Source organism: Cydia amplana, chromosome Z, assembly GCF_948474715.1.
Source record: "Cydia amplana chromosome Z, ilCydAmpl1.1, whole genome shotgun sequence".
Taxonomy (NCBI): domain Eukaryota; kingdom Metazoa; phylum Arthropoda; class Insecta; order Lepidoptera; family Tortricidae; genus Cydia; species Cydia amplana.
Genome location: NC_086096.1, coordinates 37,862,300 through 37,888,747, shown reverse-complemented (window position 1 = coordinate 37,888,747; position 26,448 = coordinate 37,862,300). Strand labels below are relative to the sequence as shown.

General features: G+C 36.9%; 3 protein-coding genes across 3 annotated transcripts in view; all 3 read left to right on the top strand.

Annotated features, from left to right (window-relative positions):
* Positions 1-2,526: 2,526 nt before the first annotated feature.
* Positions 2,527-7,427, top strand: LOC134660706 (uncharacterized). The gene is made up of 3 exons (XM_063516487.1): positions 2,527-2,555; positions 2,657-2,795; positions 5,880-7,427. The coding sequence occupies exons 1-3, from the start codon at positions 2,527-2,529 to the stop codon at positions 7,425-7,427; spliced, it is 1,716 nt and encodes a 571-aa protein (XP_063372557.1).
* A 746-nt stretch (positions 7,428-8,173) lies between these two features.
* LOC134660705 (uncharacterized) lies at positions 8,174-9,091 on the top strand. The gene has a single exon (XM_063516486.1). It carries the CDS (start codon positions 8,174-8,176, stop codon positions 9,089-9,091), a length of 918 nt encoding a protein of 305 aa, XP_063372556.1.
* Positions 9,092-13,095: 4,004 nt separating this feature from the next.
* Positions 13,096-26,448, top strand: part of LOC134661535 (innexin inx1) — a 68,272-nt gene continuing 54,919 nt past the window's right edge. Inside the window, exon 1 of the mRNA XM_063517665.1 lies at positions 13,096-13,399. The gene's annotated coding sequence lies outside the window, so the exon portion shown is untranslated. The remainder of the gene's footprint in view (positions 13,400-26,448) is intronic.

Genomic DNA, 26,448 nt, shown 5'->3' with positions numbered 1-26,448 from the left:
ATTTTTGTAAGAGATAGAGAGGAGAAGAAGGAATAAAAAGAACATTAAAAAGAAGAGAAAGAATGTGCAGATCCCTGCGACGGCGGATGGGAAGCCAATGAAGTTGAGTACGAAATAGAGAAACATGATCGTATTTCCTTAGACCAAATACAAATCTTATGCACATATTCTGCAGGCGTTCAAGCTTGTCAAGCAGTTATATTATAATACCTAAGGTTATATGAAACAAAATGAATCACATTTGCAATGTTTTGTTTTTGTAAATTTGACAGCTGACAGCGTATGCCGTATAAAGTTTAAATATCTGGGAGACCGAGCTTTGCTTGGAAAACATATAGGTACCTACCTACCTAAAAACTCAAAAATGCGCGTTTTTCCAGAGATAACACCTACCTAGATAGATTTTTCACCCCAGAAAACCCTCATATATGATAAAATTTCATCGAAATCGTTAGAGCCGTTTCCGAGATCCCCGAAATATATACAAGAATTGCTCGTTTAATAGATTAGTTGTTATAAATTAGCTTTTCTAATACAAGAAAAATTAAATATATCCTATTCTTACTATATTATAAATAGTGTTGAGTCGCTCACTCGTGAGGCACCTCATTTGTACCACTCATTTTGTTAATTTGTCGCAGTACTTCGTACCGCAAAAATGTCTTACTTCACTCCTCTATTCATTTTACTTGATTCTAAAATTAAATTTCTCCTAAAAGTTCTATTCTTAACCTCCAGAATTGCACTCCAATTAAATGTTACTATTTATTTATTTATAAAGGAAGTGATGAATACATAAATATGTATATACATTAAATATTTTTGTCGCCGTTGGAATTAATGGAATAGTCGACGCTGAAAATATGCTAGTACCTCACCTCATTTGAAGTAAGACATTGTAACACCTCATTTTAGAAAATGAGGTACTCATACAAACTCATTTTAAATTGATGTCCTACCCATCACTAATTATAAATGCGAAAGTATCACTGTCTGTCTGTCTGTTATCTCGTCACGCTTAAACCGCTGAACCAATATCATGTTGATGATATTTGGCATGGAGATAGTTTGAGGCCCGGGGAAGGACAAAGGATCTGGGGACACGGCAGTGCCGCCGCCAAGTCGAGCAAAACAAAGTGGCACGGTCAAAATAACATTTAATTTGAACATGTAATCTTAGAATTAATGCACTTTAAAATCCCTTAGTTTTGTCACTGACACAATCACTCACGATCATCATTATTCTAAGGTACTTCTAGCATACCCACAAGTTCCAAATTTGAAACGTAATTAGGTTTAAGCTTTTTAAGCCAAGAAAAATCTAATAATACTGCAATATTAGTCACGTTCTAAAGATCTAATAACTGCATAAATAAGTTTGTAATCCTATAGAAATATATGCGATAACAAATTTACCTTTTAGTTCTTACAATTAGTAGGGAAAGTAAAGGTACACTACGATGTACGATGTGAGTATGAATAAAGATGTATAGTTATGATATGTGTATACATAGTATCAGTATGGTATGGGTATGATTACCTGAAAAGAAGGACAGCCTACAAAAAGAGATGGGATCCTATCAAAAACATTACATGTAAAAAGATGCAAGTCTCGCAACGCAGTTCTTCTATTACAAAAAAAGTTTTGAGATGTAATGTGAAACCAAGTCGGTTATTTTAGACAATGCCAGGGGGGTATTAAAACCGTAATACTATTAGATACCTTATTAGGGTTCCGTAGCCAAATGGCAAAAAACGGAACCCTTATGGATTCGTCATGTCTGTCTGTCTGTGATAGTCTTACCCCGGTGATAGTCTTACCCCACCTTACCTCATATGTGGTTAAACAATTGTATGTGTTATGAATTTATGAAGGCAGCATATTCGATTTCTTCAGATTAACTTACACAATAACTTCTTCTCTCTGTGCCCCTATTTATTTCTTAGTATCATTTCCTATACGGCCATAAAGCAGATCATACACCTTGTACCTATCTACATGCAGATACATAATGACACTTTTTAATGAATAGTTTTGTATGTAAGGCGGACATGTTTACGCAACTACTCAAAGTATTGTTTTGAAATATATATATTTTACTAAGAAAGAGAGATTAGTTGCCATTAAAATCAAGGAAACTATTAGTCAAATACGTAGTTTTTAGTGTATCATACTTTCGTAGATTTGTCGTCCGAAACTAAAATTAAAGTAGATAAATATGTTCGATGCCGCTTCAGTATGGTTGAAGTATATTATTGTAGATTAAAATATACATAAATAATAGTTTTAACTACCAAAATAAGCTAAGAAAACAATTCCTGTGCCATGTTCTAATTTCCGTGCTAGTAAAATCTAATTCCCATGGACACACTAATTCCCGTGCCCTGACCAAAATGTTAAATTGAAATAACTTTTATAGTTTTATGAATATTTTTACCCCATAAGCATCAAATAAGCGAACTTTGCATACGTACTATATTATCTTACCAATTTCATTTTAATGTCATTTAACTTATACTATCAAAATGCTCGAGGACTCAGAACTAAAACTACTGTATTTTTACGAAATCTTTTAAAATATAATTATGACTTCATATGTATTACGGAAACGTGGCTGGTTCCTGGCATTTATGACTCAGAATTGTTTGATTCAAGGTACAACGTGTACAGGACAGACCGAGACTGTGAGAGACTAGGGGTGACGCGGGGAGGTGGCACGTTGATAGCGGTGCGCCGCGAGCTACGTGCTGACACGCGCGGCGCGCGCCCTGTCGTGGCGCTCCCGGACGCCGATGTTACATGTCTTGATATTCATATAACTCAAGGGCCTGTATCTAAAAAATTAAGGTTGTTTACTTGTTACTTTCCCCCAAGTAAGGAACAACTGGATTCCGAATCACATTTTTTTGAGTATATCTCTGACTTACATGCGGATTATCCCGATGATGTATTTGTGGTTCTAGGTGATTTTAACATCGGAGATGCGGTTTGGAGCCAACTAGATCAGGGCTCTCATGGCCTTAATTTAGGTAATCCTAATTTTAACAACCTCACAGCGCAACTATCAGCATTCTTGCACTTTACAAACTTTGAACAATATAATCACATCTCTAATAAGAACGGTAGGCATCTGGATCTAGTCCTTTCTAATCACTTGTGTGAAGTAGCTAGCGCGGACCCTCTTGTACCCATAGACGCTCATCACCCAGTCCTTTGTATAACGATTGATATTGGTTCGACTGAGCGTCATTTGAAACCGGCCCCGCGTGAAATACGTCGATTTTTTGCCGCCGATTATAACAAAATTAATTTAAAATTAAGGGAAATCAATTGGGAGTCACAACTAGATACTAATAATATCGAAAGCGCAGTCAATGACTTTTACACCACTGTAAACAATATAATTCAAGAATTAGTTCCCTCCAAAATCGTCACAAAACCAAGTAGTTTTCCTCCCTGGTATTCCCGCAATCTTATCAAGTTTATTAAGAAAAAAAACAAGATACACAAAAAATGGAAAATATATGGACGAGTAGCTGACTATAACGCTTTTTCTAATTTACGCTGTAAAATTAAAAAGGAAGAAATTTCTTGCTACAATTTATTTTTATCTAGGGCTGAAAATAATATAAAAGTTAACTCTAAGTCGTTTTGGTCATTTATAAAATCCAGGAAGGATAGCTCTGGTATTCCCGATTCGCTCTATCTAGACAATATTACGGTAAACGATGGAATCAGCACGGCTAATTTATTTAATGACTTTTTTCATTCAGTATTTGAACCTATTCATTCTTCCTTGCCTAGTGTCAATAGCCCACAAAACTGTGTTATTAATAGCGTCCAAATTGACGTACCTCTGGTGGAAAAATACTTAAATAAATTAAATGAATCCAAAGGCAGTGGCCCAGATGGCATTCATCCTGTGTTTTTAAAACGTTGCAGTGAATCTCTTGCATTACCGGTATGTTTACTCTACAACATTTCACTTAGGTCTGGGTCCTTACCTAAAATCTGGAAAAAATCTATCATTGTGCCTATTTTTAAAAGCGGTGATAAACATAATATTAGAAACTACCGTGGCATTTCCAAATTATCAGTACTTCCTAAACTATTTGAAAAAATAATTTATGACACGCTCTACCCAACAATTAGACCCATGTTAATAACGCAGCAGCATGGTTTCATTAATAAACGGTCAACCGAGTCTAATTTGTGCGAGCTACTTGATTATGTCTTGAGCGCAATGGACAAGAATTATCAAGTTGATGCTATCTATACCGATTACTCAAAGGCATTTGATAAAATTTCGCACTCAGTCTTATTAAATAAACTTGAAATGGTCGGTATACATGGAGACTTGTTGCGTTGGCTTACATCTTACTTGCGGGATAGAACTCAAGCAGTTACTATTAAAGGATACACCTCTAGTTTTGTGCCTATTACGTCAGGGGTCCCGCAGGGGTCGCATTTAGGACCACTACTATTTAACATATATATTAATGATGTCATTAACTGTTTTTTAAATTCTAAAGTATTATTGTATGCTGACGATACTAAAATTTTTACCGTTGTGAAGTCCGAAGCTGATTGCATCAATTTGCAGGATGACCTTAATAGATTGAACAACTATTGTTTATGTAATAACCTGTATTTGAACATAAATAAATGTTCGATTATTACATTCACGCGGAAGCTCAACCCTATAACATTTAATTATACTATTGGTAACCAACCACTTACTAGAGTTACTGAGGTTAGAGATTTAGGAGTATATTTAGACAGTGAAATTCAATTGGTTTCACACACAGATAAGATTACATCTAAAGCTTATAAAATGCTTGGTTTCATTTTTAGGCAAAGTAGAGATTTTAAATACCCCACAACGTTACTTCTTTTATATAATGCATATGTGAGGTCAAATTTGGAATATGCATCTACAGTTTGGAGTCCCCACTTTTTAGTGCACATCAATTCATTAGAACGTATTCAAAAAAAATTTCTTAATCGTATGAAGTATAAATTCAAATCTTTTAATCCCGATAATTTAGAGTCCTTACAAGTGAGAAGAGAAAAGCGAGATGTAATTTTCTTGTACAAATTATTAAATAATTTAATCGATTCAGAAGATCTTCTCAGCAAGGTGGTATTTAGATGTCCTACGTATCGTACAAGGTCCACTGCTTTACTATCCGTTCCATTCACTCGCAAAAAATATGTAAACAATAAATTTTTAGCAAGAGCATGCAATATATACAATAAGAAATATTCACACATTGATTTGTTCCAGCATAAGTGTAATAGATTTGTTTCTGTCATCAGACAAAATAAAAAATAACACATAATTTGGCAAATTCCGTTCATTCGTAGCTTGTAATAAAATAATAAATTTGTAATCTGTCTTGTTCTAATTGTTATTGTATTGTATCTATTGTTTGAAATTTCAAATTCTAAATTCTAAATTAAAAATTGTGCTTGGTATTTTCCAAATTCTAGATTATGCTTGTTATATTTTTAATCATGCTCGTTACTGAATGTTACTGTTACATTCTACTTTTAAATTCAAAATAATTAATAATTGTACTTTCTTTCTCGGAGCAAAGGAATTTTGTAATAACTATAAGTGGAAACTGTTTTGGCTTATGTTCTAACTATATCTTTTACCTTATTGTGTTATTATGTGCTGTATGTTTCCCGAATAAATAAATAAAAAAAAAAATAAATAAGAAAATTAATGTTTATTATATTTTTTATCAAATTATCAGCATATTTTTTTTTGTGTAATGTTGGTATTTCAAAATTCCATGGGAATTAGACAAAAATGCTCGTTTGGTGAAATTGACCCTCTGCGGAAGACGTAACATGTATTCAATATTTTCAGGAAACAACAGTTAGGAAACAAGATGGAAGATACCAGGTGCGGCTCCCCATGAAACCAAATTTCGAGAACAACCTCGGATTGTCTAAACAAAAAGCCATAGCTCAATTTAGAAATCTAGAACAAAAGTTTGAGAAACAACCAAAATTAGCATCGGATTATAAAACATTTATGAATGAATACGCTGAGCTGCAACATATGATGCCAGCTGACGGTAACAAGACTCTGGAATGTTACTTAGGACATCATGGAATTGAGCGCGTCGAGTCATCAACTACACGCTATAGAGTCGTATTTAATGCGTCAGCGAAAACTTCTACAGGATATTCCCTCAACGACCTAATGTACAAAGGTCCCAACTTACAACAAGACTTACAATTTTTATTACTCAGATGGAGACAGTATAGATATGCGTTCACCGCCGACATAGAAAAAATGTACCGGCAGATTTTGATTCATGAGGACGACGCATGTTTACAAAGGATAATCTGGAGGGAATCCACTAAACAACCCCTACAAACATTTGAACTTAAAACAATTACATATGGGATGAAAGCGGGCCCGTTTCTTGCAATGATGACGCTAAAGAAGCTGGCGGAGGACGAACGAGACAACTTTCCAGAAGCCTCCAGAATCTTAGAACAATCCTTCTATATGGACGAGTTAGTCCACGGAGTACACTCTATAGAACAAGGGAAGAACGTTATTAAAGACCTTGACCAGTTATTGAAAACTGGAGGGTTCAACCTACGCAAGTGGTCAGCCAACAGTACAGAGTTATTAACAGATATGACCAGCCAACAAAACATCGTTATTTTTAATTTTAAATCAGATGTCGTTCCCAAAACTCTAGAGATATGCTGGAATCCCACAAAGGACACTTTTACCTTCCGATATGAGACGACACAACACAACAAAATAACAAAGAGGATCCTTTTGTCAGAAATTTCGAAAGTATTCGACCCATTGGGGTGGGTAGCGCCAGTAGTAACAAAAATGAAATTACTTTTCCAAAGTGTGTGGAAATCAAAAATGGAATGGAACTCCGAAGTGCCAGAAGACATTTATAAAAAATGGAACAAAGTGCAAACAGACCTCAACAAGCTTAATGAATATGAGATTCCGAGATGGCTGAATAGCCGCGAACATGACGTCATCGAGCCACATGGATTCTGCGATGCATCTCTAGCCGCATACGCAGGTGTCATATATGCACGCGTCAAGAACCAGGAGAAGGTAGTGCTCGTGGCAGCCAAAACAAAGCTAGTACCATTGAAATCAAAAATAACATTACCGAAACTTGAATTGAGTAGTGCGCAGTTACTAGCGAAACTTATGACTAAAGTTAAACGAGCCTTTGAAAATCGTGAGATCAATACCCACGGATGGACAGACTCAAAGCTGGCGTTAGGATGGCTTCAAGGAGAACCAAATCGCTGGAAACCCTTCGTGGCAAACAGAGTCAAACAGATCACGGAAATCATGCCCACGAAACAATGGCATTACATAAACACAAAGGAGAATCCAGCTGACGCAGCAAAACAAAGCTAGTACCATTGAAATCAAAAATAACATTACCGAAACTTGAATTGAGTAGTGCGCAGTTACTAGCGAAACTTATGACTAAAGTTAAACGAGCCTTTGAAAATCGTGAGATCAATACCCACGGATGGACAGACTCAAAGCTGGCGTTAGGATGGCTTCAAGGAGAACCAAATCGCTGGAAACCCTTCGTGGCAAACAGAGTCAAACAGATCACGGAAATCATGCCCACGAAACAATGGCATTACATAAACACAAAGGAGAATCCAGCTGACGCAGCAAGTAGAGGATGGTATGCATCTCAACTGCTAAGCGATCAATCCTTATGGAAAACTGGGCCTACGTGGCTAACTACATTCCGGCCAGAAAACATTGAACAAGAAACATTCACAACAGATCACCAGGAAAAAACATTTCATTCTAATGTCATACAACATTCAAATACTCATCAAAACATTATAGAACAGTTATTACAGAAACATAGCTCATTAGAAAAAATAATACACATATTAGCATGGATACAGAGAGCATTGACACCTGAACGTAAACAACGACCGAGTTATCTGACACTGCAAGAAATACGGACAGCGAAAGCAACAATAATAAAACATGTACAGCAACGTGAGTTTGGAGAGGAATTAGATCACTTGCGCAAGCACAAATGCGTACAAAAACAAAGTAAGTTAAAACAGTTAAACCCGTTTTTAGATGAAGAACAAATTTTAAGGGTTAAAGGACGTCTAGATCAAGCCTTGATGAGCGAAGAGATGGAACACCCAAAAATTATCCCAAGAGAGTCTCGCCTGGCAACTCTACTTATAGACCAGGCACATAAGCTAACCTTGCACGGAGGAGCTACGCTGACGTTGAGCTCCCTGCGCCAGGAATACTGGATAACAGGAGGATATAACACGGTGAAAAGAGAGCTACTCAAATGCGTAACGTGCCGGAAACAAGAGGGAAAGAAACAAGTCCAACTCATGGGAGATTTACCCGCAGCCAGGTGCAACCCCGCCAAACCCTTTTATCATACGGGGGTGGATTATACGGGAGCAGTAGACATAAAGGCCAGCAAAGGGCGAGGAGCAAGAACATTAAAAGGCTACATAGCCATTTTTATATGTATGGTGACGAAGGCTGTACATCTAGAATTGGTAACCGACTTAACAAGTTCAGCGTTTTTGGCGGCCCTCCGAAGAATGGCAGCTAGAAGAGGAGCTCCGGCTCACATGTACAGCGACATTGGAAAAAACTTTGTTGGTGGAAACAGGAAACTGCAAGAGGGATATCAACATTTACAGCACATAACTGATAGCAACTTTTTAGCCGAAATTACCGGAATGAACATTGAATGGCACTTTAACGCACCTTCATGGCCAAGCGCGGGTGGCATCTGGGAGAGAGCTGTACGAAGCCTCAAACATCATTTAAAACGTGTAGTAGGAGAACAAAAATTAACATTCGAAGAGTACTCAACAATTTTGACATTAATAGAAGGTTGCCTTAACTCTCGGCCATTGTGCGCCCTTAACGACGACATCGACAATCTCGACTTCTTAACGCCAAACCACTTCCTGTCGCCGGGAAGGCCCGGTGTAACAGTAATAGACACAGCAGAAGACGCACGCACCAGATGGCATTTGAGCCAAAAAAATATTTCAAGACATTTTTAAAAGGTGGAAAACAGAATATTTAACACAACTGACAGCGAGAACAAAATGGCAAGAACCCCAACAAAACATTGAGATCGGAAACATGGTTGTAATCCACGAAGACAACCTTTCACCCGGAAAATGGGCTATGGGACGAGTGATCGACGTACATCCCGGCAAGGACGGTCATGTCAGAGTGGTGACCCTAAAAACAAAAAGCGGCGAGTTAAAAAGGCCAATAACAAAATTATCCCTTCTCCCTATCGACAAACAAACGCCAGCGAGCACTGAAACGTCAGAACCAAAAAACAAGAAGAAACAACGCACCTCAACAAACAAACAACGACCTTATGTCCTATCACTACTTATGATGTTTCTTTATATCCTGACCATAGCTACACACGGAACGTGCATGCAAACAACTCAGTTAACAAAAAATCAAGCGCTTTACTTTGACAAAGTTGCCGACATGCAGATAATCAGAGATGAGTGGAAGATAATAGCCTACTACAACTTAGACCCTTACTGGGAAGGCGCAGTAGCGTTTACGAAATATTACCAACATTTAGATAACATTTGCAAACAAATAAAACCTATGTCGCATTGTGAAATCATCATGTTACAGTTACGTCACGGTTTCGAGGAGCTGGAATGTAAGAACAAAGTTTTGCTAAAACAACAAATACACACACGAGCCCGAAGGAGGCGCGGCTTCGTAAACGGAGTCGGGAATATCGCAAACACACTGTTCGGCGTATTAGACAGTCGATTCGCGGAACAGTATGAACGAGACATTGCGTTAGTACGAGAGAATCAAAGACATCTGGCCCAGTTATGGAAAAATCAAACCTCTGTCGTTGAAGCAGAGTACAATTTACTTCAAAAACAGAAAACACCATACAAAATATATAAATATACAAAAACAAACAACATAAAATTATAAACGTCTAGAAATGAATTCATTTGCAATAACCAAACAAGTCAATGAACTTGATGTCACAGCTACATATGAACATCATCTGTCATTTCATACTATGAAATGTCATTTTAGTCTACCGAATAAAAAATAGACTTTAGGTAGGTACATAAGTTTCGAAAAGCTCATTGGCACGAGCCGGGGTTTGAACCCACGACCTCCGGATTGAAAGTCGCAGGCCCTTACCGCTAGGCCACCAGCGCTCTTAGAAGGAACGTCAGAAACATGTTACCGTCAAAAGGTAATTGTTAAATATTCCACACATTTTAAACACCGCCTCTCTGCCTATTTTCCGTTGTTGTTAATTGAAAGAGCAACTACGAACTATACTGTTATGTTCGCCGATGACCCAGTCGTGGGCGACGAAGGAAGCTAGCTAAAGGCCAAACCACACCGCATGCGTGTGGTCTTCCATCACTTATCAGGGGGCCTAGACAAGATGACAATCGCACATCGACAAACGTCAAACGAAAAGAAACAATCTATTGGGATGACAGAGATGCTACGAAAAGTCACGTGACTGGACATGGAAATCATACATTATTTAAGTTGCGGTTGGCGTTTTCTATTAAATATTGTCATGTCGACTAGGCCCCCAGATTATGGCAATTTTCAACTTTCCCTCTCTTAGGGGTCTCGTATAGGGGTCTTAAGTTCTTCACCATAAGTAATAGATATATGAAATGCTCTCAGGTCTTAGCAATCCCATATCCCTAAATGCGCAAATAAGTCTGTCTGTATTATGTTACCTCTAGGAGACAGCGGTTTACCGCTCAACCGATTAATATGAATAGATTTAACCATCACCAACACCTCTGTTTATTAATTGGCGCGAAGTGTAAATGTCAAGTTTATGCTTCCAATATAGCCCACAAGATGGCAGAACCAACAATAATAAAACGTATGTGAACTGTAGAGGTCACTTGCTTTGGCGTGAAGTGTCAATGTCACAATCAATGTACATGTATGTTTATGTTTCCGATTCAGACCACAAGATGGCAGACCCTCCAGTGGCGTAGCTAGGCGTGGGCGAACTGGGCCCTCGCCCACGGCCTCGCGCTCAAAGGGTGAGCCTCACACGAGGCCCCTTTGGGCACAGTAACGAGCTTCGTAGATGGGATTTCGCCCACGGCACGACTAGATTAGTTCATGGCTCCTCTACACGATGGGCCAGCTCCGGCCACTCCAAGGGACGCAGCCATGCGGTAGAATGAGATAGCAATATCACTTGCTCCCTCTAACGCATAAATGCGTCCCTTGGAGTGGCCGACGCTGGCCCATCGTGTAGAGGAGCCATCACGCTACGCCACTGGACCGTCCAACGCGCACGGCCTCTATATTGTGGCCTTGTTCGCCCAGGTTAGGATAGAAACTTCAAACTATTCATTATTCAATAGTCAAAATTTCGGCTCGCGTTTATGTTTACGATGACATTGCAATAGTAGATCACATGACGTTTAAAAACGCAATTAGTTTCAAGGTGTTTCCGGTTTTGTACTGATAAGTAACTTTAACAATGAGATCAATTAAAATTTACTATCAGATTATGTATTTTTTTCTGAACCTACTAACTAGTAAGGTGCGGGGTAATGGGTAATTTTCAAAATCGTTTATTTACTAAATTAATTAGAATACGAGTAGAAGCACTAGCTTTCTACTGTAGCAACCTGCAACATGCCATGCTAAGTAATTATGCAGTGCTTCTAATTTAGTAGAATTAGTAGGTAAACACAGGGTGGCTAAAAAATAACTGCATTCGCGTTGCCAGGGAGGTTTTGAGATTATATTGAGCAACTTTTACTATGGGACCAACCCCGTAATCGCGAAAAGAAATTGGTTGTTTCATACATTTTGGCTAGTTTCATACATGTGAGCTGTTACCCTGGCGAGCATAACTTAAATGTGATTGATGTATGGCTCTATACGACTAAGTATAATCAGTAGGTACCGTCTTTACCATAAGGGCACACGGGGCCACCATCCTCAAGGGGCCCCCAAGCACAGACAGTAACAGTATATTTGATTACCCATAATAAATAGAAGATAATAGTAGAAAAATGTTAATTTAATTAGCTTTCTTTACTTTCCAAAAGGGCCCCAAATGTGCCCAGGGGCCCCAGCATAGTTTAAGACGACCCTGACTATAATATAACTACTACCTCTTAATTAAATAAGTATGTATCGTACAGTGTAAATAGGTAATTTTTACCAGTTAAACTAAAGAATGTTACTAAATAAATCGTGAAAAGACCCTGTACTGTTAGTTTCGAAGTCTAATCGAGCTCAACTCAAGCCCACGTCCCAATTGCGTAATATAATACAAAACCTGAAGCTCTTAGGAGACACTGACCTTTGGGGAAGTGCCTCAAACCAGTTTGTAAGCCCGCAATCTGTGTAACTGGTAAAAATTAAACGAATCTCTAACTTTTATTTGGACACATTTAGAGAGAAAATGAAATGATAAAAAATAAAAGTGACTTCAATTGTTTTATTAGTTTAAATTTTAAATTATTACGACCCATTCGTTTTTGTTTGGCAATGGTTTGGCAATATTGAACGTTCCTTTCCATTAATTTTACTGCTAATCAACGAAGTCAGACACATTCTCAGTTGTGCAATAAAAATATTATACTGTATAAAGTACCAAGAGATAGTTTTAAATGTTGCAGATATAAATATTTAATAGTTTTTTCCATCCACTATTTACAAAGAAGATTTGCATTCTCTGCAGTAAATGTCAAAATACAAAAACTTCTGCTGAAAACGTAACGTTTTTATAATAACGGCAACACTGACAACAAAATGGCGACGCGCGCGCTGTCGCCAGCGACAGCCGAATATGATGAAATAGTTACGTCTCTTTCTAACAACGATGTTCTATTCGAGCCGATTGCCTCCTGATAGGGAAGAAGCTATACAATGCTTATTGGGTTCTCGCTTCCACTAAGTGGTTCGTTCCGTGCAGTACTCAATGTTAATCCTGTCACGCTGCCTCTTTCTCTCAGTAAGTATAATATAGCTATAGAACATCTGTGGTGGCAGTATGCACCACTGGTTGGCTAGTAAAACAAAATTGTGCAAGCGAGCTAGAGTACTTGAGAGTGGCGGTCGTATGACTACGTCGAGTGACGAAATGAACTAATTTCCGTATACACGACTAAAATTGACAAAAATAGCGAGTTTATTGTTTGACAAAACGTGAAAGCCTATTGTTTACATCGCGTCCTGTGAACTTTATTGTGATTTTTATTGATAACATCGAAGCTGGCATTGCATGTCCTGGAAAAAGCGCAATTCGCGGAAATATTTCATAAAGAAAAACATACATGATAAGGAGGGACGTCTCTAAATCGGTAAGTAACTTTTGTACCTTTTACTTCATTAGTTTTAACAGCAAGGCCGCGTTACACTTGTGTACGTACCAGTAAATGGTCACAGAATTTTCGAATGTCCCAGTTCTATTGTGCCAGCTAATGAAAGATTATTAAAATTGTACACCGTCTCACCAAGCGCATTTCAGCTGTTTGTTTTTAATTGCCTGTGACTTTTGTAGCTTTTTGTTTTTTTTGTCGTATGGCTAACGAGTTCGTAATTTATATTTAATTGTTATCAACATCTATTTCTATCTTGGACATAATTACGTCAATACTAATATATTTTTTAGTTTTTTTTCTTCAAAGAAAATCGTATGCTTGAAATAATTTAATATCTTCTTAATATCATCTCCAACTCCAATGGCCAATCAATGGCACTATATTTTTTTTTATTTAACCTTCAATGGCTTCAAGTTAAATTATCTCTTCCCTGACACTATGTTTTTATTATGTTAACTTGAATTTATACAGTTTATTTCACCAAAGCTTAAAACTCCGCTTACTTAAGTTAAGCATTAAGCCTCATTTAGGAACAATTTAGTTCTGGTAAAGACATCATACTCAATCATTATTTACAACAATAAATTGACACAAAATTGGCTTTCAGTTATACAGAGTGCTTCCTGTAACAGGAGCAATAAATTAAACTGTAGGCTGTACTCCTCGAATTGACCAACATTTGTTCAGCAACTTTTGAAAATAACTCAGGTTTTGATTTTTATTACACTTTAAAGTTTATTCTAAGACGCAATGTATTGCAAATTTTGTTATGTTTAAAGCGTGACAAGCAACGTCAAACACACTGATGTCAGCGTACATTGAAGGCAATATTTATTTTGTATGAAATAGAGATTTTTAAAAGTTGCTGAACGAATGTTGGTCAGTTTGAGGAGTACAGCCTACAGTTTAATTTATTGCTCCTGTTACAGGAAGCAGCCTGTATATTTTATATAACTTAAAGCTATTTTATTACTCATATATCATATATTTGACCAAACTTTTATAAAAATTGGAACTATAACCGAGGGCTGAAACCCGATAAATCAAAATATTTTTTTATTCAAATTAGAACCCCACACAAAGAAGTATGTTTTGCCATATATGACCATACCTGTTAGACAATAGACACAGAATATCCAAATCACCTGATCTTTCCTTAATACACTGTTCTTGGTCAGCCGTTGGTGTGCATAGCATGTTGTCGCTAGGCCTGCTAGGCTATACCACAATAGTGCATTGAGAAAACTACTAGGTACAAAATAGCCCCATGCCCAATAAGCCCATGTTTCTGAGTGGAAATAACATAAAAAATCCCTAATGTGAACAATACTGTGTAGTGTGTAACTTTAAATAATTGGCCCATCTAAATCTGAATTATTATTAGCATTTCTGGTCCAATTACCTAGAAGCGAGGAGAATTACTAAAAGGCTGCTAAGTATAAAATGCTGCAGATATATGATTACCTTCCTTACTCCAGATTATTAGATAAATAGATACTTAGTTATTAATTTCAACTGTGCTTATGGACAAATTTAGAGAAACATATAAAAAAAAGGTTTAATTACTGGATTACAGCACATGTCCTTAAAGTAATTTCAATTTTTTTTGCATTTGTCTAAAGCCTTTGCTACACGGTCGCCGACAAGCCTTCAGACCGTGTGGCCTTGGTCCGTCCCGGACCGTGTAGACAGTTGTTTCCAACAAAATTTGACCAAAACTGACCAAGGTCAGACGGTTAGAAGGCTTGTCGGCGACCGTGTTGCAAGGGCTTTAATTTGTCCATGAGTGTATAAAAATATTTAAATAACAATGAAAATCTTTGAGAATTATTTTGAATATCAATGTTGTATTGGATATTGGAATTCTGTTTCTTTTTCTTTAATAAATCCTAATGATTTGATTCTAAAATAATCCCACTTAACAATATTGTTTAGTGTCCCTCCAAGTTAACTTTGCTCCAACTATAGAATATAGATCAACTTGAAAACTGATGGAATTATAAACTTCAATTTCTCATAGAAATTTGACATTAATACAATAAATAATAGCAAATGCCATGCAGAGTTACCTTGGTCCGACATTAGTGTTCCAATGCACAGCGAATGTATATTTTATAATATTGCAGAACCCATTTATAGAAAAAATATTATGTGTGTATAATCTTCCACGCGTTAATGTCGGCATTTTTGCCACAGCTCATGGGATGGGAGCCTGGGGCCTGGGGTCAGATAGATAGATAGAGTACTCTTTGTTGGCACACCTCAGTAAAAAGATACAAAAGAACAGAACAACTGATTGACTTGACAACTAATCCCAAGAATTGTCGTAGGCACTAGTTTTTACGAGAGCGACTGCCATCTGACCTTCCAACCCAGAGGGGAAACATTACAATATTATAAAAACACCCCGTATTTCCGATATAATTATTATTATAATAATGCAACTCATACTAACACGTGTTGAAGTAATGCGACTGAATGACGTATAAGTAATTGAACAATAAAGTGAAGGAATCATACGGCAATTAGGTATGTCACAAGGACCTATAATGTACATTATGTACACATTGGAAAAGGGCATGAACAAGTCATTTATTACTACTAGACTGTAACTAGTGGCTAATTGGCTATAACTGTGAGCTGTCGACCTCGCGAGCATAACTTGAAACTGAATAAATGTTTGGCTCGGCCAATGCCATTTTGAAAATAATCCAAAAACTGAATCCACAAAAAAATATATTCTATCACCAGTATTTTGCGCCATGAGTTGTTTTGACACCAAACCATAGAAGCGGAGCGTGAATCTCGCGACCTAAACGCGTAAGCGCCATGAATTCACGGCGCTTACGACGTTTTGGTCGCGTGGTACAGGTTGTGATTGGGAAATGTTTATTGTTTGGTATGGCTTCTATCTATAGTAATAATAACTCAACGGTTGAAGTGATAAACTTTGTATAGTCGCCATCAGATATATCGGAGCGGCTAAGATGTTAACGAATATCTAAACACGCACTCTAATGCCCGGACAATAGAGGCGTGTTCAGATATTCGTGAGCGCCTTAGCCCCTCCGATATATCTGATGGCGACTGTACTGGCCGTTTAAATTTTGAGGAACAAGAATCACATACCTGGATATTTAAACTAATCAAATAGGTACATATTATAAATTTACACTCGAAGATGACTTACCCCGTGTGATCCAGATTTGTCCTCGTCACAATGATTTCCAAATTTGAATGCGATTTAGATGTTCTGGTGATACCACAGACTTGTCATTTTCGCGCTCGCGCTTGACAGACAGCTGTAGTGTGCGAAAGGGAAGCCATCACGTATATGAACATACCATGAGTGCGAAAGAGTCAGACTACCAATGAGAAAACGTGACCACTTTTGACTTTGACGACGGCCGCGGACGGCCAAGAGCGTATCACAGTAATTTTCAAATTGAAAAATATACACGGATTAGGACGAAAAGTATTAAATAAAGTAATTCAGTGAAGATTGTGTCTTGTAGTGTGCCGGATTTCAGTGTTACATTGCCAAATAATCCAAGCAAACACTAATTTCAGAGGATTTATGATATTCCTAGCGAAATTTTCATAACGATATTTTGTCAAATTAACAGCGTAAAAAGTGTAAGAAGCCGGTTTATAAAGTTCATTATAAATTTTTCTTCCTTTGTGTGCTAATATTTTATCATATTAGCCTATAATTTAAAATATTTTGTGTAAAAACATAACCTGTTACTTTACGCTAGGGCTTGACAAAATGTTCATATGACAGTATCGATAACTTATCGGTATATTAATAGCTATGTAATTATTTCTTCACAAGACATCATTAAGATATTAGCTTTTATAACCGACTTCAAATAATAACGATTGTTATACCTTTTTGAAGGTGCTCATGTTTAGCGGTAAATTTAAACTTCACTTTCCAACACAGTAAGAGTTACATTAAGACAAGTCTGCAACGATTTTGATAGTACACGCAGTGCAAGTGTTATTTATACGTCATAATGTCGTAGAATTTTAACGTTTAAAATAACACATTTGAAAAAGTAGTCGATAAAGCAATCAAACATCGACAGATTATTAATATGTTGTAACATGACATCACTATTTTCGATCTCACATAGACAATTTACGCACACACTTGCATTTCATTTTTGGTCGCACTTTAGAAGATTGACAGTTGTTCTAGTCATATTAATTCTATGGGTGATACGCGGCGTATGCGGCGATATGTTAACTTAAGTGAGTTATAATTTCAATTCACTGAAGCGTATTAAATATTAATAATTGGAGATTAACATTATAGTTTAAATGATACGTCTCATTATTCGCGTTGCGGTACAGGGCTTATAATCACTAGGCAAAGAGAATTAAATCACTACGTTTTATCACTACAGGTACGTTTTGCGGCAAATTTATTATGTCAGTCGTCTGTTATGTCAATGCATATGTCAACGTCATCTCGGTGGAGTTAGTCATCTTCGGAGTTTATACGAAAAAGGTTGATGCCGAAAGGGAATTTCGTAGCGCGACCATCAATATATACTGGTCAACCAAAACTTGTCAGTAAAAAAGGCGCGAAATTTGAATTTTCTATGGGACGACATCCCTTCGCGCCTACATTTTTCAAATTTGCCGCCTTTTTTTACTGTCAAGATCTGGTTGACTAAGTATAAATGTAGACTATTTTACGAAACAATAAAATACCAGATCTCTGCAGAGTTCTTTCAAGTCCCTTTAATATTCTAACAGCTCAACGAAGGACCTTAATGTCTCAACAATAAGGTTAAAGAAAAGTTAACAATTAAGATTCTATTTTAGAACATAAATCAAAAACCGGCCCCGCCCAGCGATTACCGAAAGGAAATCATCTGGTCATTATCCTGGAACAGGTCTGGTGTGTTGGTTCAAAAGTTTTGTGAAAAAAGGCAATTGTCTATGAACTAGATGCTGATGCGGTGATGCGAAGTTGTTGTTATTAATGTTATTGAGCGTTTTCCAAAAAAAGTGTACATGTCATTCATGTCTTCAAAATATTGACTTCTTGGGCTCATTTTACTCAAAATCATTTGTACATTCACGCCTCATACATGAAAAAATGTGTCCCAAAATTTTGTATGAAAAATTTTTTTTCCAGTGCGTCACGTTCATACAAATAAAAAAAAATTCATACAAGAATGTGACGATCAGGAAAGGAAATTTTTGGACACATTTTTTTATGTATGAGGCGTGAATGTACAAATGATTCTGAGTAAAATGAGCCCAAGAAGTCAATATTTTGAAGACATGAATGAAACGTACACTTTTTTTGGAAAACGCTCTATTATTATCTTTATTTGTCTTCAAGCTTCAAGTTAGGTTATTGTATAATATGGATATAAAAATAAAATAGAAAAACACTTACAAAAACAATACAAAATACTTATAAACATATTATAAAAAACCTAACCTATTAGGGTGCCGCCAGCAGCGGGGCAAGGCCCAAGCTGCCGGTGGTCAGGGCTGCAGAGAGAGGAACCAGCCTTATTATTGTTATTATATTTGTGTTTAAAGAACTTTATTTCTCAAAAGAAATTTTACATTTCACTTCATGAGAATGTATCCTATTTATGTTGAAGAACTAACGCAACAATTTAGCGTAACTTCAATGGGGCTGGCTGGTCGAAGTATTTAGCAGATGGCGCCAGCATAGCTTGCCCTGTCATTCCCTAGAATTGTGTCTTTATGTTTTTTAATGCCCTGGATGCCAGCCCCTTAAGCCAAATCTCATAGAAAAAGGGGCAAGCTATGATGACGCCATCTATGCAAACCTTTGACAGTTGCCAACCCCATTGTATGGAGGCGGCGGCTAGGTTCGTCTGACTTTTAAGGTGCAGTAGGTTCAGCCAGCAGAGTTTTCATAAATCGTAGCGCATTTTTAGATCACAATACGGATGCCAAACATTTAATTAGCAACTAGAAGCCTTTCTCTAGCAAGTTCATAAATTCGAAACCTGATTTCATAGTGGTTATATTTTCTTTGCCTGGTTTCTTGACTTTCGCTCGATAGAAAAAATCGTGATATAGGTTTAGAACGCACCTTAAAAATATGTAACAATTTTTACACAAAAGCTAAAAATATAAAAAATTGCTTCCAAAATGCGCATATTTGTTAAAATTTACCAAAAATTATAGATCGAATTTGATATCCGCGGTCCCAGGCACGCACAACCGTCTCGCACAAACTTACACTCACTGAGAAAAAAAATCTTGAACCCACGGGGCCTTAAGATGTTTTAGCACATGGTATTTGTCAAATACAAACAACATAAATCGCAAAATTATTAAATACCACCGGCATTTTCCTTGAAATTCGCGAAGCCTGATTTAACTAAAATCAAAAGCCAAAATCAACTTAATGGTGTTGTTAATACAGTTTAAATCCGAATAACCAATAATTGGTGATGTAAATGGTTGCAATGCATATTGGTTCTTGTAATTTGTAATTCAATACAAAACTCGATCCATTAATGTTAAAGCAGTGTAAGGTTGGATAATTAATTACCATTGACTTATAGTTGCTATATTTAATCCCAATTATGTCATTGTCATATAAAGTCCCTACCTACTGGTATATTTTATAGTTTATACAATAAGGTAAACGTACTAGTGCTCGACAGGCTAATGCCCAATAGAAGACACCCTGCTGTCACCTCTATTGACAATGACTTAAGCTTCAAAGTGACATGTACTAGTACCGCGTCGAGCACCAGTACGTTTACCTTATATAGTTTGTCAAAGGACTGTCTCATTTCAAACATAGACAGAGAGAATCATACTATCTTTTGTCTTACACTAGTATTAGCACCCAAAAGAAAAGGATGAGTATACTTTATTTTGTTCTTATTTATTGACCATCTATAAATACTAACGAATGTGAGCTGAAGACCTCATAAGCTTTCAAAATTCAAAAATAAAAAACGTTTACTAAGTTGAGTCATTATAAACATAAATTAAATATACGATAGCCATGTCACCAGTTGTGTCAAATAGGTCCACGCACTTGACCTAAATATTAGTCCACATATAGCCCTTTCTCTGAGCCCTAAGTCGCTCGCCTTGACCGTACATAACCAGTTTGCGAATGTTCAATGCTACCTCATCGCTACGTAGTTCTTTGTTTCTAGGTAATCTAGGTATACCGGACTTCTGTAAATAGATAAATGCATATTTAAGGAATTATCCAAAAGAATAGCAGACGCCACCAGTGATCGTAGAGCTGGCAGCTTCCTCACAAAAAGAAGTGTTGCGATACAGCGAGGAAATGATGCCAGTATCTACGGCACCATGCCGCAGGGGGACAGTCTATAGTTATTTATTTTAAGATTAGTTTTATTTATTTTTAGTTTTTAAGTTTTATAGTTCAATGCTAATTAATAGCTTAATATAGTAGTTTATGCAACAGTGATATAATAAGGGTTCTTAAAATTCAAGGGTCGAAGTTACAAAACGAGACGTAGTCGAGTTTTGTAAAAAAAGACCCGAGAATTTTAAGAACCAATTATGAGCTGTTGCATACATTACTTTTTCTATGACAGCTGCAGCAAAAAAAAAAAAAAAAAAAAAAAAAAAAAAAAAAAAAAAAAAAAAAAAAAAAAAAAAAAGAGTTATTATTAAAAAAAAAGAGTTATTATTTAAAAAAAATTGAGTTATTATTTTAAAAAAAAAGAGTTATTATTAAAAAAAACAAAGAGTTATTATTGTAAATGAAAACATACCTCTTTCAATCAAGATGATCGGAACTTGTATCTTTAAAAAAAATAAAGCAGTTGTATTATACTCATAAGATGACTGCTAGCAGTCATCTTATGAGCCTATAGACAAAGCATTCAAATGACATTGCTTTAGATATCACTGTCAGTCATTTAATTGACACATTTAAGTGCTGGAGTAGAAAAAGAACTTTAAAGAGGGGGCATACCTGCCTTTATGCCACACACACAGCTCATTTGACTGTCGTACATATTATCCCTTCTCCATAAATATAGAGTTAGACCAAGAAAAGTCTGCAACGATTTTGATAGCACACGCAGTTCAAGTGTTATTTTGTCAAATTGACCGTTTTTAGGGTTCCGTAGCCAAAGGGTAAAAACGGGACCCTGTTACTAAGACTCCACTGTCCGTCTGTCTGTCTGTCACCAGGCTGTATCTCATCAACCGTGAAAGCTAGACAGTTTTAATTTTCACAGATGATGTATTTCTCTTGCCGCTATAACAATAAATACTAAAAATTTAATTTGTACGCAATCCTCGGCGGGCGAGAAAAACCGGACAAGTGCGACTCGCACTCGCTTTTTTCTTAGGGACTGTGTCGTCTGTTTTGACGATTTTTCACCCCTCCCCCCCCCCTAAAATCATCCAAAGCCCCTAAAGTGTCATTCTATAGAATTTGCTAACTATGTAAACAAACCGCCATATTGAAATCGTCTCTGAATGTCAATTTACTAGTGACTTTTGTTTGCATAGTTAGCAAGTTCCATAGAATGACACTAAGTCAAAAATGTACCAAGAGCTCCGACAGTCAGACCGAGAAAAGTCTGCAGCGATTTTGATAGCCCACGCAGTGCAAGTGTCATTTTAAACGTCAAACTTCTATGAACTTATGACGTGTAAGTAAGTAACACTTGCACTGCGTGATGGGCTATCAAAATAGCTGAAGACTTTTCTTGGTCTAACTCTATATTTCCGTCGCTGGTCCCTACGCATCGCTTGATACCAATTGGCCACAATGACGGCAATTGGTCAATTTGCCGGCCTCGCCGACACAATGCCGGTATCGGCGGCCGTTTAGCGACTTTCCGACTTTGAAAGTCTTGATTTGATGTTGTAAGAAACTTGGACAGAATAACCCGCTTAATGGGTCTAACACGTTTTAGAAAAGGGTATGTGCATTGAGTTATTATTACTATTAGTCTGGTCATATTTTTGAAAAGCTCGATGTCGACTGGCAAACCATAATTGGACAGTGTTATGAAATAAGCGATCAAGCGACAGTTAGTTCGCTAGCGCTTAGTTCGCTATTCCATAACACTGTCCAATTGCTTTTTGGCAACCGGGTGTTATAACCTAATTTGACCCCTGAATCCGAATTTGCGAAACCGGAAGTGAGATCGCGTCCGATCAACTGAATGATATACCACGGCTACTAAATAAGTGCGCGCGAAATGCCCCGCTAGTAAATATCAAACCGAGAACCGATTTATAAAATCCGAATGCCACTCCAGGGCTTCTTGCATTCATGTATTGTTGTTTTGTTGTTATTGTGTTGGATACTGGTGCAGCCCGGCGATAAGAATGGGCTTGAAGACCACATACAATACATGTATGTACTGCCATTTATGTAGTCTATAGAACTTATTGAGTCCATAGATTTGAACCCAGGACGGCCAGGACCATCGGCTTCATAGGCAGGGTCACTCCACTAGGCCAGTCAGGTCGTCCTATGAAGCTTAAGGTCCTGTGAGATACTAATAACGTACCTAAAATTTCATGGGTATAGCTGTAAACGTTCATGGTGGTCCTGCCACACTCCGTTGGGTATAGCTGTAGACGTTCATGGTGGTGCTTCCACACTCCGTCGTAAAGTTATCTTAGACAATGTCAGTTGTTGACACGCAAGTTAATGATACTGGACCTATTAATGGAGTGACAGGCAAATTAATTGTTCTAACTGCTTATCTAGTCGACAGGTCGTTGTTTCAACAATTATCTAATTATAGTGACAAAATAACTCTTTTGGAATATTACTTAATACTTAGTAACGCAAATATCAAAGTTTGGTGCAAAGTCGGTGTGACGCTGAGACTTAAGACGATAGGACGACCGCTTCTCTATAAAAACGTATAGTCCCCACTTTGCTCCCTGGATATTATGTTTACACAATTTGTTGAACTTTAACTAACACACCTTTAACTATGCTTCGTCGTTTGACTTTTACATATTTGATTTATAAGTTAGAAGCGAAAAATAAATTCCATAAAAATTCAACAGAGGCGGCGTCATACAAATCCCCGATCAGAGCGCCCTACTTCCCACGCGGTCTTGTTTGTCTTACCCCTTGAGTGTTTTGCAAATGTCAGATATTTTTGCACTCTTCCTCATAACACACATTGCATTGTCTTTTGTGACACCTGATCTGATAATATATTTGCAGATACATATGTATATTATCAATTCGATTTCAAATCGAGCAGTAGTACAGTAATTGCTATTGTTCCGTAATGTACAAACAGACCTTTGTCCATACAGTTGTTTATGATAATAAGTAAGTAAATATATAACAGTACTGTGTTATGCCTATCGATCTTTTGATCGTATGAGACAATCCAATGTTCTTTCTGTTTGGTCTAAATTATTAAGTCATTTAATAAGTGTTCCGTGAACAAAGTTTTGTACGGAACACTACAGTTACGATTCGCATATGATACTTTTATATCAAGAGCTATCAAGGCAATACATTTTTTTTAATTGAGTTTTCTAAAAAGGACTCGAGTCTCTACAAAAGATTCGGGTCTCCAACAAGTTAAAATGAACTCGAGTTTAGACTTAATTATAACAGTCTGAAAAACACCGTCGAAAGTCTACAGAATTAAACTAAAGAAATAAATTGCAAAATAGAACGCATCGGGCCCCACAACCAGCAGCCGTATGACGTATCAAATCACACCTACTCTAAATACGTACTGTGTACACTGACTTACTGCGTTCATGTCTGGCTGTGGGTCAATAATGGCAATGCAATGCCACCGCTACCGGGAAGTTGTGAATGAAGTCAAAAGTTGCTATGCGGGTGGGTGCAGCAGTATGCAAGTTGCAAAACATTCTCAACAGAAATATTACTTAATTTTATTAATTAAATTGAGATTTGTACAGTCGGGCGTAAAAATATGGGTGCGCATATCATACTCAAAAATATGCTCTAATGTCAGCGAACTATGGAACATATTTTTGAGTAAGATATAAGTATGCACCCATATTTTTACACTTGACTGTAGCTGTACATATTTACTTAAGTAAAAATATAAAGTTCCCGTTCAGATTAGGGATTATGTATTACTACTGTTCTGTTGTGTAATGTGTTACTGTTGACGACTCTCATTTAACATAATATAATATTTACGTCACTCATTGGCGCCTATTTCAAGTGTCATAGAATCGAAAGTAACTGTAAGATGGTTTGGCAATAAACTTGTAGAAAAAAATACCGAGAACAGGGCACTTTGCAATTTTCGAATTGTTTTTGGCACAGTTCTAGGTGGATGTCCAAAATGAATTGAACACATATTGTTAAACCTTTTATGAAAGTTGTCGCTTTGCGGAAAACTTATTTTTTTACACATAGGTACTGCATATGCTTTTGGAATTTCGCGTATTTAATGCTCATAATCAGGAAATGGCCAAATCACAAAAAATCTCAAACACCGGAAGTTACTAAATTAAACAATTAGTGCTAACCGGGTCAAATCATTGTATTTTAAAATTTTAATAAAACAAGTATATTGTATACGTATAGTGTCGTCACTGATGTTATCGCCGTGGCCTCTGCGCGAGGTCGCGGGTTCAAATCTGGGTAAGTCTCGCTTAACGCAACACATGTGCATATGTACTTGAGCATGTGGTAGGTAGATATGAATCATTTTCAACTTTTTTTTAACAGCGAAAAATTGCGTATTGGGTAATATTTACAGCTGCGAGCGGGTATATTTAAGGGTATATCGTTACGCGCTCGCGGCGATTTCGTTGCGCGTTCGCGGCAAACTCACTGCGCGCTCGCCTCGCTTTCAACTCTCGCAAATCGCCAGAGTCGCGCCCTTATGGAGAAGAGATAACCTTTAGCAAGTGATACGCGATACAGTCATGGATCGTTGTTCGAAGTCAAAAATGTATTGATAGCTTCCTATAGGTATAGGTGCTGAGCCCGCACAGACGGAATATACCTGTAGGTAGCTATATACAACGTGTATTTTTAATATTACCTCAAACCGTAACCAAACGTAGGTTTTGGTACTATGAGCCGATATTGCAAGGTAATTTTAAATTAGTCTTAACCACTAAAGCGTAATGAATTTTTGAAAATGTATCGAGCAACAATGTATTGCGTACACTTATTTGACACATGGAAGAAAAGGGTCTAGTATTGTTTAGTTATTATCGTTACGTATTTCCTACATGAGACTGCTTGGCAACCAAAACCGAATCCTTATTGCGTTTAAACATTTTTTTATGTTAATAATATTAACTAGCCAAATTAAAGGCAAATAATTCTTATTAGAAAACAATCATGACAATACTTACCATTTTATTACAACGTTGTCTTGCAACGAACAAATCACATTATGTTTCAACTCATACTACAATTTTTTTTTTTAATTCTTGCGAAAATGCTATGATTCTACTATTAAATTAAGATTATTTTTTACTAAGCACTGTAAAGAAGATAGTAAATAATCAACAATCGGTTGACAAGTCGACGTCAATGCCACACTTCAACCCGATACCTATATACCACAGAAATAGCTACCTACTTGAATAAAAAGTTTGTTCAAGGAGTATTCACTTCATTCAAAATTAAAGTATTAATCAAAGAGTAGTATAATATATATATATATACATATATATACAAACATACATATATATAATATATATATATATACAAACTACCAACCTAAAGATAACTAATTTCAGCAAACTCGACAGACTACGCATTACTGTTTACTGGCTGGTAAGATATGATGCGAAAAAAGAAAATAATTTGTTTTGACGTAGATTGTCTTGTAAATCGGTGTCGATAACTTCCGAATACAATTCCAAGACCATCAATATTAGTTCCCAGGAACTAGCCGAAATGATTTTAATTTATGGCGAAACTGGACGAAGTGGGCGGCGAGCCATAGCTTTACAGGCAGCGATTTCCAGATCGTAGGGTACGTTTACAAACTTATACCAAACTCAATGTCGGTTATTATTGACAGCAG